The sequence below is a fragment of the Salvelinus fontinalis genome, chromosome 6 (assembly GCF_029448725.1).
Source record: "Salvelinus fontinalis isolate EN_2023a chromosome 6, ASM2944872v1, whole genome shotgun sequence".
In the NCBI taxonomy this organism is placed as follows: Eukaryota; Metazoa; Chordata; class Actinopteri; order Salmoniformes; family Salmonidae; genus Salvelinus; species Salvelinus fontinalis.
In genome coordinates, this window is record NC_074670.1 from 36,374,070 (window position 1) to 36,389,089 (window position 15,020).

A 15,020-nucleotide genomic window follows, 5' to 3' on the forward strand; every position below is an offset into this window, starting at 1 on the left:
ATGTGGCGGCTAAGCGTAATTACCACTGGTGACACCGTAAGTAAAATATAACAAGGCGAGCAGAGAGAGAGAGGGGTCTGCTGGTGAGATCACTGCATGGATGAAGTGCTCTCTGGAGACACAGAGACTTCAAGAAGCGCCTAACCCCAGCGTAACTCACTGATGACTAGCATGTGTGACTAGCACACAGCTCAGGACAGCTGCTGGAGACACTGTGTGGAGCTGTGAAGATGAAAAAAAGGGGAAAGCGAAGGAGGAAAGGAGAGTATAGCCTGCTTAACTAGTTCCCTTGATATCTGAATCAAACAAGGGATGATATCAAGTCGAGAAGTAGAAAACCAGATCGTTTTGTAGTGATTGCTGCTGGTTTGTCCATTATTGAGACCCTTGGATAGCATACGTCTAGTACTGTGCTATACTGTACTGTACTGTATTGAGAATCACCAACAGAGAGCTACTGCATTAGCAGGCGTGAACATAGCTCAATATGTCGCACCAGCCAAATTATGCCTTCAGTTTGTAGATCACCTCACCTCACTTGTTTTCACAGTCACCTGGCAAGTTTATCGTCAGTTTGTCTCACCAGAGCAAAATGAGCTCAGTCTTTCTCCACTGCCTTCATAGATGCGTGCTGATTGTGTCTTCGGTTGGTCATTCCCCTTTGTGTTTGGCAGAAGTGGGGTCCTAATTATTGGTTGTTACCAAGTGTCCACATGGCCAACAAGGCAGACGAATTACTGCAGACACAAGATTCCAATGACGTATTTCTCTACCTTCACTTACTCCCCAATCCCTGACCCCTCGCAAAGGTAATTATAAATCCATTAATCAGATGATGTCATAGGTTACATGTGGTCTGTGTTTTGTTCTATGACTCAATCCGTTAAATAAACACGGAGTCGCTCATTCCGTTTGACTCGCTGTTTTCACTCGGACACAGCAGCGCTGAACTTCCACAAGACTGAACTTTAAGAAGGGAATTTTGAAATTAGACACGTTTATTGGGGAGATAATTGAGCAATTTGTGGGATTTTTTTCAGATTGACGTTGTTTGGTTAGACCTGTCTAGTGGAAGTGATTTTTTGTGACGGTCTCTGATGTGGTCAAGGACCTAGCTGTGTGAAGCCATGGAGGTCTGTCCATCGTTACCCAGTGCGAGATTTGCCTGTTGACTGTTCGGAACGGATCCCCAATTTTTGGAGAGTTTCTAGGTTTGGAAATTCTTCCAAGTCCACATTAAATACACATTCGCACGTACACACACACACACACACACACACACACACACACACACACACACACACACACACACACACACACACACACACACACACACACACACACACACACACACACACACACACACACACACACACACACACACACACTTGAACAAACGTTGCCTGGGAGCTGGGAGGTCTAGCAATTTGGTTGCACCAGAAGTGGTCCATTGGGTTAGCAAATGGGCCTGGGTCAGGATTCTTACCCCAAAATATCTGGTAACATTCACCACATTGAGGAATGTGCACCTCTGCCAATTTCTCCTGTGGTTTAAGTATATTTCCCCCTCTCCAAATGGGTTTCAACCATCCCCCATGCTTCTTTCTGCAGACAGTGTTGTTGTAGATGGTTGCAGTTGGTCTAGATCAGGGCTCTCCAACCCTGGTCCTGGAGACATACCCTCCGCTAGGTTTTCAACCCTCCAACCCCAGTTGTAACTAACTTGATTTAGCTTATCAACCAGCTAAGTATTAGAACTAGATGAGCTGGAATAGGGTTGGAGTGAAAACCTACAGGATGGTAGTTCTCCAGGAACAGGGTTGTAGAGCTCCGTTCCAGATGGTTATCCTGGTTGGTCTATGGTTGTTCTAGATGATTCTAGTTGTTCCAAGGTTGACTAAATGTTCAATGAACTGACAGGCATCGCCTTCTCACCTATCTCTTGTTTGGCTATTGGGGCCATTGGAGATCACACTGAGCAACGCTGTCTACCAAGTCTATTGTACTATCTAGAAGATGTAGTAACCATCCCTGTTTTATTGGTGTACTTGCTTTTATTGGGGAGTCAGTAGCAGCTGAAGGTGGTCCGTGAGAGGAAGAGGGGAAGTGTAAAACTGTTTGAAGTGGTGGTTCCGATACAGGAGCCTCTTTCATCTCTGTGTGACACCGGTTCCGCTTCAGAGCTTCATAGGCCTTAGTGAAAATCATAATGCAGGTTCATAAATGCCCAGAGGCCAAGCGGTTGTAATGCTGTCAGCATGCTAGGCACGAGTATGTGAATGTTTTTAAAGGGAGTACGCTACTTGTAGAGATTAAGCTAGCCTTGAAAGTCAAGCTATCCGAGTAAATGTGGATCGAGTTTTCTGCTGTATTTTGCAACCAAAAGTAAATAGCTTGAGCTCATAGGAGCCTGCTTCTGTAGTGTGAGGCAGCTTAATATGACAGGACACTAGTCTGTCGCAGGGCCTTACCCACAATCCATCTCCTGAGTGCCAAGCAGAGATGCATTGGGACCCATTTTTGCAGTCTTTGGTATGACTCGGCCAGGGATCGAACTCCCACATTCCAATCTCAGGGCGCACTATAACCACAAGGCCACTAAGTTTATGAATTCCTGGGACCAAACGCAGAAGAATGTAGTCAACAATGTAGAACAAACAGACGACCTAAGAAATATGAACAAATCGATAAAGAGTCATGACATTTTGGTTCAACTGAGTGTGCGTGACTTTTGACCAGAATTGATATTTTCTCATAAACATTAGTATTTTGATATTGTGTGTACTAGACATTTATTGAACACATGTGTGGAGCTACTAATCATCTAGGATTTATTGTTCTTGAGATATTTCTGATCACATTAAAAAGCTATTCTATAAAGGATTGCATTTAAAATACTTAATACGTATGGTGCACCAGCAGAAATATTCAACATAGATTGCCAAAATACTGTTTATGATTACCCCTTATGAATTCAACTCCATTTCTGACATGGAAATGAATGTTTACTAACGTTAGTCCATTGCCGAGGGGATCAAATCCTCATAAACATTGTGCATTATGCTCAGAGGCAGACTTTTAAATTATCATCTTGGTTTTCTATTTGGTCTTCAAAATGGTCACTTTCCATTGAGTCACTGTCGACTGCTATCCTCTCCTTGGGCACTTTTTTTATGGCGCCTGTGAGGTTTTAATGAACAGTGAAGTGATGGGAAGCCAACCTCTCCATCAGCACTCGTGTCTGGCTGCCCAGAAGATCTCTACCCCAGACAGACTACCTCCAAAATATCAAAACCCTCTTTAACCCTCCCCTAAAGGGATGTACATTAACAAACCGCTCCCAAATTCAAAAAACAGAAGACACCAAGAATCTGGAAACGGGTCTCCAACTCAACCGAAAAAAAACAAATCTGACCAAAGGGCCTATTTTCTGAAACCTCCCCCCTAAAAACCTTTCATTAAAGGGCTTCTTAACTATCAGTAGCTGATGTGATGTTCAATCTCTATTTCCCCAAAATTACGGGTTGTTTATGAGGTGCTTTAAAACCTGACATTGGGTCTCACCTGGATCTCTTTGTTCTCCCGCCAGCTCTACGGTTACATGGAGAGCGAGCCCCTAACCTTGCAGCTGTTCATCGGGACCGCAGACGACCGCCTCCTGCGACCGCACGCCTTCTACCAGGTCCACCGCATCACAGGCAAGACTGTCTCTACCGCCAGCCACGAGGCCCTGCAGTCCAACACCAAGGTGTTGGAGATCCCTCTGCTGCCCGAGAACAACATGAGAGCCATGTGAGTGCTTGTCCTTTCACTCTCCTGTCTCTCGCTCTTAACACTAGAAAAGCTAGGCCTCGAAGGACCCCACTTTGAAGCAACGAGCGAGCATTTTGACTGCAATATTCTAACAGTGTAATAAATGGATTTCATATTTAATTATAATTTGGTTGTGTTTATGAAGGTCTTGGATAACATTAAAACACAATAGCATTTTCATTTGTTTATATTACTGTAGGCCAGGGATACTCAACTAGATTTAGCCACAGGCAGATATTTCCTTGAGCGGATGATCAGGGGACAGGTACATAATTTACAAATGATATGTAGACTGCAAATTGACCGCAAGAAGCCCAAACAGATATAATATTTGACATAAACAGAATAATTTCAAACATTGCTTACATTTCTATACGATCATGTGTCTTTCTATTGTGTGTGGGAACACTTGGGAACAGATTTCCAAAATTAAAGTAACTTGGAGCTGATTATCTAATATTTTATTATACAATACATTTTTTTACTTTGTTTTTTTTTGCTCGCAAAACTTGGGTGGGGGCAAATAAAATCACCTGCGGTCTGCCTGTTGGGTAACCCTGCAGAAAGCTATCTGCTGCTGCACGCTCACATGTGGAGCGCTTGAAACAGAGGTTATTCTTGGAAAGATTTATATTTTGAGCGTATCTCTTCAATTTTGAGAGTTATTTGACAAACGTGTTTTGGAAACCTCAGAATCGTCTCTTTCTGATATTATATTGAATTCAAAACGTCTTCCCTGCAAAAAAATAAGGCATGTCCTCTTAAAACTGCTTATAACACAAATTCTGTTTGTGACAACGGAATCCTAACAAAATTCGAACAACGGACTTATTTAGGAGGGGGGCATGACTAACAATGGCAGAGATATTTATATTTTAAATAAATATGCAGTCAAAAGGACTGCCTCTGCGCTTCTAGTGTTAGAAATGTTACCATTGCAGTGTTTGCAATGATCACCAACAGTGTGTGTTGGAATTCAGGAAGAAAGACAACCAAAGCATGCCTAATACAGTGCAGTACATAATGTAGAGTCTAAAAGGAATAATGCCCATGAAATCCAATAGGCCCTATTTCTGTTGGTTTTCTCCCCATTGCACCCAATCTGCCGTGTGCATAAAAATATACAATTCCTGAAATCGCTATATCCTTATGTGCAGTTTTAAACCCCTCTCCAACTCCGGATCTCCAGCAGGTCAGGAGGTTGTTCTCCGCAGGGTGCCCAGGCAGCAGCTCCTGCCCTGGGGCTCTGTTCACGCCACAATTGGTCTGCTGTCCCGAGGCCCAGGACTTTCTCTGATGGAGAAGGCAGCTAAATCTCCACTCAACCCCGGTTATATAAGCTCCATCACCACCTACTGAACTGTAGCTTCATTCTCCTCTGTGTTTCATTGGGATAATGTACTTTTTAGAAGACCTGATGTAGATTGAATGGGTTTATATTAAGTTCAAGCGTATTTGAAGATTTGTTTGGATATTGTTGGAGGTTACAAAGATATTTGGCAAGCACCATGAGATACCAGATCTCTTTGACTAGAAAAGGAACTTTGTTGGTTTAACGTGGTTGAACCTAACATGCATACACTTTTTGATTTCCAACAATGCTATGCTGACCTTTTATAATGTATCAAATCCAGACAGGGTATACTTTGTTGAACTTCAGCCATTACACTTTACAGGGCACCATGGATAAATCTTATATTCGAGAAAACTCAGGTTTTCCCTTTTGTCGTCACCGTATAAACTGGAGGGAGAGAGCAGTGAAAGGATATAGTAGAACTGAGCCTCAGGGTTGGGGTAGAACAGTGTAGGCCAGGTTAGTGTCCATTAGGTCACATTACTGAAAACGTTTTAAAGTGTATCGCAGCGGGAGAAGTAAATGAGCATTTCTTGGTCCAGGTAGTCCTTCCATGTTTCAGTCTGTTTTCATCTCTTTGGTGTCTAATGAACACAGCCCATGTTTCCTCTCTCTACCGACTGGCTGGAAGACCAGGGTCTGTCTGAGGAGGGTTGGTCGCTGACGGAGTCTTTCCATTGAGCTGTTAACAGTCAGCCTGATAACACTCCGGCCAGCCCTTTGCTCTCACGCCAGCTCTCTCTCGCTCACTCACTGTGTGGGACATTACATAGACGGTACTGTAGACAACCGATGTCAGACTCCAGACACATATCAATCTATCTCTTTCTTCCCTATTGTTGCTGATATTGTTGCTGATAAAGTTTTATCTGTTGTTTAGTATCCACCCATTGAAATGGATAGTAGCCAGTAGCTTCTGCTTTATTGCACAGCATGTTGTCTCTGAGAATCTAGAAAATTCTGGGCTACTTCTATACTATGATTTCGAATCATGTAACATTCACTGAACAAGTAGAGTTGTTGGGGGGGGGGGGGGGGGGGGGAATCCACTCGACTAGTCCTAATGTGTCAGTTCAAATGTAAAATAAACCATCAATATGCAAATATATTTTTTTAGTTTGGTAACCCTTTCCTGCCACCTTTCCTGTACAACTGACTAGGTATCCCCCTTTCCCTTTCCACCATTGCAGTCAGTGACTTAGTTCTTTGCTGACGTGGTTCCACCACAAGTGTAGGATACATCTTGCAGTGTTTTTATGACCAACAGTTGCCATGCTGTCCCTACGGATCTTTACTTTGAGCCGACTTCAACATATCACTGCTACAAGCCGCGACTGGCTGCTCCACACCATAGTTCATGAAGAGAGACACTAATGTTCATTCCAACAGTCGTTTGACAGTCAGATAGAGCACGGCACACTACCTCCAATGTGTTTTTTTTAAAACCCTAACTGCATGAATGAACACTTACATCATGCATGAGCCACTAAAGAAACGTGTTGACATTTTTCTTTCAAAAAAAAAAAGAATCCCATTCAGATAGACCAAAATGAAGGGGGAAAATGGATTTGTGTAAAACTTGACATTTAACATGTTCCAGGGATTCCACCCAAAAAGCTACAATGTCAAATAATTAAAATGCCAAGCCATATCCCATATGTATTTCCTGACTTTTTACCAGTAACATTTTGGTTTTAGTTTCATTTCTTGAAAGGCCAGTCTGAAAAGTGATGCCTTTTTCCCCTAAGGAAAATCCTCCCGCAAAAACAATATATTCAATAAAATAAAATAAATAAAGACAGCATAAATAAAGAATACATCTACAGCTAAAGGTGACATTGGTTAGTAAGGTTGAAACGGTAAATGTTTGAAATGTTAAAAGTATGAACAGTGTAGAGGGAGCATGTTATTTTGAGGAAAGGCAGAGGGTTATAAAGTGGCTGTGAGAATGCAAGCGGCAGCCAATGGGGTTTTCCTCTGGAGGAGACAGTGGAGAGACCAATGGCCTGGGCCGTGTTCATTAGGCACCAAATAGACGATAAACTGAGTGAAACAGTTGCAAATCGTTTTAAAGCGTGTTCTGTTACTTGCCCTAGTGAACACTGCCCTGAAGATTGCTCCAGAGAGCTGTATTCTGGGGCACCAGGAACATTAAAAGTCACATCAAAAAATGGAATGTTGTTCTAAGAAGAACTTAGCTACAGATGGGGAGCGACTCAGTAGTGTTCTGCGGGACTTCCGATATCTGTGACCCGGAACTTTAGACGAGACGTCTCAGAGTAGGAGTGCTGATCTCGGGTCAGTTTTGCCTTTTAGTGTAACGGGTGACGCTCTCCTCATCCTCGGATGAGGTGAGGAGAGAAGGATCCTCAGACCAAAACGCAGGCTTTGGGAAATAAGCCATCTTTATTAAACAACGATGATGGCAAACACGAAACGAAACAAAACACTTTCAAACTACAAAATAACAAAACGACGTTGACGAAACCTGAACATAAACTTACATAACTAAACATAAACTTACGTACAGGAAACAGACGACATCGAAACGAAAACGAAACAAACAAACGCTACAGTCCAGTGTGGTACGAACAAACATACTGACACAGGAGACAATCACCCACAAACAAACAGTGAGAATGCCCTACCTAAATATGACTCTTAATTAGAGGCAAACGCAAACCACCTGCCTCTAATCAAGAGCCATACCAGGCAAACCGAAACCAACATAGAAACAGATAACATAGAATGCCCACCCAACCTCACGTCCTGACCAACTAACACACAAAAACTAACATAAATAGGTCAGGAACGTGACAGTACCCCCCCCCACAAGGTGCGAACTCCGGACGCACCAGCACAAAGTCTAGGGGAGGGTCTGGGTGGGCATCTAACCACGGTGGTGGCTCAGGCTCCGGGCGCGGTTCCCACCCCACCATAATCCATCCTAGCCCCCTCCCTTCAAGAATGTCCACCCTCTTACTTCCCCCACAAAATCCTCCTAATAACATATCTAATAATGACAATACCGGGACAGAGAGATAAACCAAGACAGAGGGATAGATAAGACTATAGAGGTAGATAAAGATAGAGAGGGAGATCAGGATAGAGGGGCAACTCCGGACTGAAAGGCAGCTCCGGACAGAGAGACAGCTCTGGACTGATTGGCAGTTCTGGGTATCCAGCCTTTTCAGGCTGAAGGGCAGCTCATGGCTGACTGACGAATCTCGATGCTCATGGCTGGCTGACGGCTCTCGACGCTCATGGCAGGCTGACGGCTCTCGATGCTCATGGCAGGCTGACGGCTCTCGACGCTCATGGCAGGCTGACGGCTCTCGACGCTCATGGCAGGCTGACGGCTCTCGACGCTCATGGCAGGCTGACGGCTCTCGACGCTCATGGCAGGCTGACGGCTCTCGACGCTCATGGCGCTCTGACGGCTCTGGCTGCTCATGGCGCTCTGACGGCTCTGGCTGCTCATGGCTCTCTGACGGCTCTGGCTGCTCATGGCTCTCTGACGGCTCTGGCTGCTCATGGCTCTCTGACGGCTCTGGCTGCTCATGGCTCTCTGACGGCTCTGGCTGCTCATGGCTCTCTGACGGCTCTGGCAGATCCTGTCTGATTGGCGGCTCTGGCAGATCCTGTCTGGTTGGCGGCTCTGGCAGATCCTGTCTGGTTGGCGGCTCTGGCAGATCCTGTCTGGTTGGCGGCTCTGGCAGATCCTGTCTGGTTGGCGGCTCTGGCAGATCCTGTCTGGTTGGCGGCTCTGGCAGATCCTGTCTGGTTGGCGGCTCTGGCAGATCCTGTCTGGCTGACGGCTCTAGCGGCTCCTGTCTGGCTGATGGCTCTAGCGGCTCCTGTCTGGCTGACGGCTCTGTAGGCTCATGGCAGACGGGCGGCTTTGCAGGCTCATGGCAGACGGGCGGCTTTGCAGGCTCCTGGCAGACGGATGGCTCAGACGGCGCTGGGGAGACGGATGGCTCAGATGGCGCTGGGGAGACGGATGGCTCAGATGGCGCTGGGGAGACGGATGGCTCAGATGGCGCTGGGGAGACGGATGGCTCAGATGGCGCTGGGGAGACGGATGGCTCAGATGGCGCTGGTGAGACGGATGGCTCTGGCCGGATACGGCGCACTGTAGACCTGGTGCGTGGTGCCGGAACTGGAGGCACCGTGCTAATGATAAGCACCTTCCTACTAGTGCGGGGAGCAGGGACAGGGCACACTGTATTCTCAAAGCCTACTCTATCCCTGATGCGTGGTACCGGCACTGTTGACACCGGGCTGAGGACAAGCACATCAGGATTAGTAGGGGGAGAAGATACAGTGGGTTCAGGGCTCTGGAGACGCACAGGTAGCTTAGTGCGTGGGCCCGGAACTGGAGGCACCGGGCTAGATACACGCACTACAGGGAGAGTGCGTGGAGGAGGAACAGGGCTCAGGATACGCACTGGTAGCCTAGTGCGTAGTGTATACACTGTAGGTACTAGGCTGGGGCGGGGAGGTGGTGCCGGAAATACCGGACCGTGGAGGCGTACTGGCACTCTTGAGCATTGAGCTTGCCCAACCTTACCTGGTTGAATACTCCCGGTTGCCCGACCAGTGCGGGGAGGTGGAATAACCCGCACCGGGCTATGTAGGCGAACCGGGGAAACCATGCGTAAGGCAGGTGCCATGTATGCCGGCCCGAGGAGACGCACTGGAGACCAGACGCGTTGAGCCGGCCTCATGACACCTGGCTCAATACCCAATCTAGCCCTCCCAGTGCGGGGAGGTGGAATAACCCGCACTGGGCTATGCACTCGTACAGGAGACACCGTGCGCTCTACTGCGTAACACGGCGCCTGCCCGTACTCCCGCTCTCCACGGTAAGCCTGGGAAGTGGGCGCAGGTCTCCTACCTGCCCTTGGCCCACTATCTCCTAGCCCCCCCCCAAGAAATTTTTGGGAATTACTCACGGGCTTTTTTGGCTTCCGTGCCAAACGCGTTCCCTCATAGCTCCGGTTCCTCTCCCTGGTAGCCTCTGCTCTCCTCAGTGCCTCCACCTGTTCCCATGGCTTTTCGGGCTTCCAGCCACGTCTCCTTGCTGCCTCCTCAAACCACCGTTCCTGGGCTTTAGCTGCCTCCCTCTCTTCCTGAGAACGGCGATTTTCTCCTGCCTTAGCCCAGGGACCTTCTCCATTCATTATCTGTTCCCATGTCCAGAAATCCTTGTTTTGTCCCTTACTCCGTTTCGTTTTCCCTTGCCGCTTGGTCTTAGCTTGGTGGTGGGTGATTCTGTAACGGGTGACGCTCTCCTCATCCTCGGATGAGGTGAGGAGAGAAGGATCCTCAGACCAAAACGCAGGCTTTGGGAAATAAGCCATCTTTATTAAACAACGATGATGGCAAACACGAAACGAAACAAAACACTTTCAAACTACAAAATAACAAAACGACGTTGACGAAACCTGAACATAAACTTACATAACTAAACATAAACTTACGTACAGGAAACAGACGACATCGAAACGAAAACGAAACAAACAAACGCTACAGTCCAGTGTGGTACGAACAAACATACTGACACAGGAGACAATCACCCACAAACAAACAGTGAGAATGCCCTACCTAAATATGACTCTTAATTAGAGGCAAACGCAAACCACCTGCCTCTAATCAAGAGCCATACCAGGCAAACCGAAACCAACATAGAAACAGATAACATAGAATGCCCACCCAACCTCACGTCCTGACCAACTAACACACAAAAACTAACATAAATAGGTCAGGAACGTGACATTTAGATCATAATTAATCATATTATATGCACTCTTACCTTGGGGGAGGCTTTTGTGGATCTGGCCCTAGTCTCTTTGATCAAATAGAGCTCCAGGACTTGTTCGTGACAGTGAACATATTGTACATCTGCATTACAGATAGTCTCTGTGGTCTAATGATGATGCCCTAATAATAACATGCTGTACTTGTTCTGTTTATGTTATATGATGATACAGTATATTCCATCTGTAATGTATGTCTCGATATAGTCTCATGATCATGGCCTATAATCAACTCAGGATTCTTGAGACAAGCTGTAGCGTAGTGCTCCTACAGACAGTGTATTGCTTAGTACCAGTATGCTGATGCTAAAATGGATCCTCTCCCCTGTGCGGCAGCATTGACTGTGCAGGGATTCTGAAGCTGCGGAACTCCGACATCGAGCTGCGCAAGGGCGAGACGGACATCGGGCGCAAAAACACGCGCGTGAGGATGGTGTTCCGTGTGCACATCAACCAGCCCAATGGCAGGACCATCTCCCTACAGGCCTCCTCCAACCCCATCGAGTGCTGTGAGTATACACGCACATGTGCGCACACACACATATACACACACATGGACTCACCATCGCACGCACACACACACACACATACACCCCCACACACAAACACAACCACAAACACACAGATACACACAGATACACACACACACACACACACACACACACACACACACACACACACACACACACACACACACACACACACACACACACACACACACACACACACACACACACACACACACAACGACTGTTCCTTATGAACACACATATCCACAGGTGCACACACACAAACCCAATAACACTCTCTTAGCATGGAAATCAGTATGAGGTGGCCTTTTGGACCCAATTCAAATCTTTATATGATGAAAGCTATTTGCCAAGTCATTGAATGCATTGTACTTTAATTGATAACTGTGAGGTCAGGCACATATGTTATTTATCCCTCAGTGCATTTTATGACTTTATGCCTAACGTATTGTGGTGAGGCTACCCTATTATCACAGGTTTATGAAGGGTCATTTCCCAGCCCTAGATCTGGCGGGGTTGGAAGAGTGTATGGAAACCGCTAACTATGTCAATCAGTTGAGTGTGTCTGTGTGTTTGTGTGTTTGTGTGTGTGTGTGTGTGTGTGTGTGTATGTGTGTGTGTGTGTGTCTGTGTGTGTGTGTGTGTGTGTGTGTGTGTGTGTGTGTGTGTGTGTGTGTGTGTGTGTGTGTCTGTGTGTGTCTGTGTGTGTGTCTGTGTGTGTCTGTGTGTGTGTGTGTCTGTGTGTGTGTCTGTGTCTGTGTGTGCGTGTTTGTGTGTGTGTATGTGGTCATGTCCATCCCGAGGAGATAGACTATGTGTGGTAGATGGTAGGAATGTGCCAGTCTTGTCGTTTTTAGTCCCAGATTGATTAAGGCACGTTTTTGATTGGCTACTACATTTTTTTTACAATGATCTGATGGATCATTATTACAGATGAATGAATCAAGTACATTTCACAGTGATGTAATGATGGAGCATTGTGTGCCTGGCTGTGAACATGGTCTTGATAACCAAGAACCCCGAGGTACATTGATAAAAGCAGAGACAGGTGGTGGATAAAGCATGACCAAAGTATGACTCGTTATTTGGCTTGTTCCTCCCCGAGTGAATATGAAAAATAATGAATCTAGAAAGTAAAAAAGCTGATTGGGTCACCAGATAAAATTGTTTTCATCCATTTTTATATATTTGATGTTAAAAAAAAACATCTGTTGTCTGAAAATCAGAAAATAGCCAGTGGTGTTTAAAAGCCATTTGAAAACTGATAAGGCTGTTGCTAACCAACTCCTGCTGTGACATGGCAGAGTTGGGGAGGTAGGGTATCTGGAGGACCGGGGGCGGATGGGGAGTGGGTAAGGAAAGCTTTAGCAGTATAGAGTGCTGTTGTATATGTAGTATAAAGTCTACGTCGGCTCACTGTTTTTCTTTTTTTGTCCAGCTATTGTGCAAAGTTGGATGTGAATTAACACTCTCTCCTCGTGTCTGTCTGTCTGCCTGCCTGTCTGTTTCTCTGTCTGTCCCTCCTCCAGCCCAGCGCTCGGCCCAGGAGCTGCCCCTGATAGAGAAGCAGAGCCTGGACAGCTACCCCGCCACGGGGGGAAAGAAGATCCTCCTGAGTGGACACAACTTTCTGCCAGACTCCAAGGTGGTGTTTGTGGAGAAGGCCCAAGGTAAGTTAGGACGCAAAAGAGCAGCTACACACTCTATCACTATCTCTCTCCATCGTTCTCTATATGTCTTTCTCTCACACTTTTCCTTAATATCTCACTTTTAATTTATCCCTCTGTCTGCCTCTCTCTCTCTCTCTCTCCCTTCATTGCGTTCCCCCGGTCTCCTCCCGTCAAAATAGAGCAGGGTCTGCCAGAGAGCCACATGTGGTGTGCATTAAACTATATTTTTAACCAAACCGTATTTACATTTGTAGAAGTTTCCATTGCCTGTATAGTGACGCTCGCCACAAGTTAAGGAATGAATCACAAGCGGGGCATGTGTAACCTCGCTTTCTTTCTTTGCTTCTCTCTCTCTCTTTCACGTATTTCAAGTTACCTTCGTACAGATGTGGGATCTTAATTTGAGACAGTTTGCTACAACAGGAAAATAATTCTGCAGCAACAGGATTATAATTAATTGACATTTTAGTAAGGGTTGATACATTTTTTGTAAGGGCAAATAGGAAATTACAAACTTTGCATTTCCTGCATCAACAGAATGATCAAATTAAGACATGGCATCTACACCTCTGTCCCACCATTTCTCCTGTATTTTCTCTCTCTCTCTCTCTCTCTCTCTCTCTCTCTCTCTCTCTCTCTCTCTCTCTCTCTCTCTCTCTCTTTCTTTCTCTCACTCTCTCTTTCTTTCTCCCTCTCTCACTCTCTATCTCACACTCATTATCTCTCTCTCATGCTGCCACATACACATGCACACACACACTGTCTCCCCCCTCCTGCGGTGTGATTTGTTATTACTTATTACTTACATTTCATATTTTTCCCATTCATTTCCTCTTTGTGTGGGAGGGAGAGAAGAGATGACTATGTGAAGACACTGGTGATCAAGTTTACAAACAGTCATTTCCTTGATTGGGTCCAGTGAATCAAAGGCAACTGTACTGGCCAAGTACGGCCTGTGTAAACACATGTGATGATGTTGATGATGATGATCATGAGGAGATAGTGGATAGTGGTAGACATTTTCCAAGGAAAGAGGAAAATCCTACCTTTCTTCATTATAGGTTTATATAGATATACTGTCTGTGGTGTTTCTTGGCATTTGTTAACTGATATTTACTGCTCGTGTTTCAAGACGTTTGTTCTGTAAGAAGAGAAAGTTATATTTGAGAAGTTTTCATAATATCTTCATTTACCCTCGTAGGAATGATTTGGAGTTGCTAGACAAGCTATAGAGGGGCTATTCAGAAAGACGACTATAGGTACATTCCAACTCCAGGATAACTCAGTAGACTGGTACAAGACTTGAAGCATCAGCCCTGACACGTCATTATGTCCTGAGAGGGTGTCTGTTTTCTATTGGGTGAAGATGGCAGGCTATAGGACTCTGCAGCTGCTTTATCAGCTCTGAGCGAGGTATTTGCTCCTATTTTTTGGAGAGGATTTCCCCACGCCTGGTATTATTGGCCTTGGAGTCTCCCTGTCATGAAAACACCCCTGCTGCCAAGAGTAACCTCTCCCCCATCCCCTCCCACTCCCGAAACCCCTTTATCAACCCCTTACCCTTACACAGCTGTGTCATTGTGTCTCTCTTGCCCTGATGGCTGGCTCACCCCTCAGCCCCTTAGAGCCCACCGGGGTGAGGGGAGGAGGAGAGATGGACTTGTTAAAAACCTCTTGAAGCTAGGGGGCAGAATTTTTATGTTTGGAAAAATAACGTTCCCAATGTAAGCTGCCTATTTCTCAGGTCCAGATGCTAGAATATGCATATAATTGACAGAGTAGGATAGAAAACACTCTAAAGTTTCCGAAACTGTCAAAATATTGTCTGTGA

General features: G+C 45.8%; 1 protein-coding gene across 2 annotated transcripts in view; it reads left to right on the forward strand.

Annotated features, from left to right (window-relative positions):
* The window catches only part of LOC129857770 (nuclear factor of activated T-cells, cytoplasmic 1-like), a 65,992-nt gene that overhangs the window by 14,407 nt on the left and 36,565 nt on the right, over window positions 1-15,020 (forward strand). For both annotated transcript variants that reach the window (XM_055926320.1, XM_055926321.1), the window contains exons 4-6: window positions 3,590-3,792; window positions 11,326-11,498; window positions 13,049-13,189. In XM_055926320.1, the coding sequence (XP_055782295.1) occupies window positions 3,590-3,792; window positions 11,326-11,498; window positions 13,049-13,189 (517 nt within the window). The remainder of the gene's footprint in view (window positions 1-3,589; window positions 3,793-11,325; window positions 11,499-13,048; window positions 13,190-15,020) is intronic.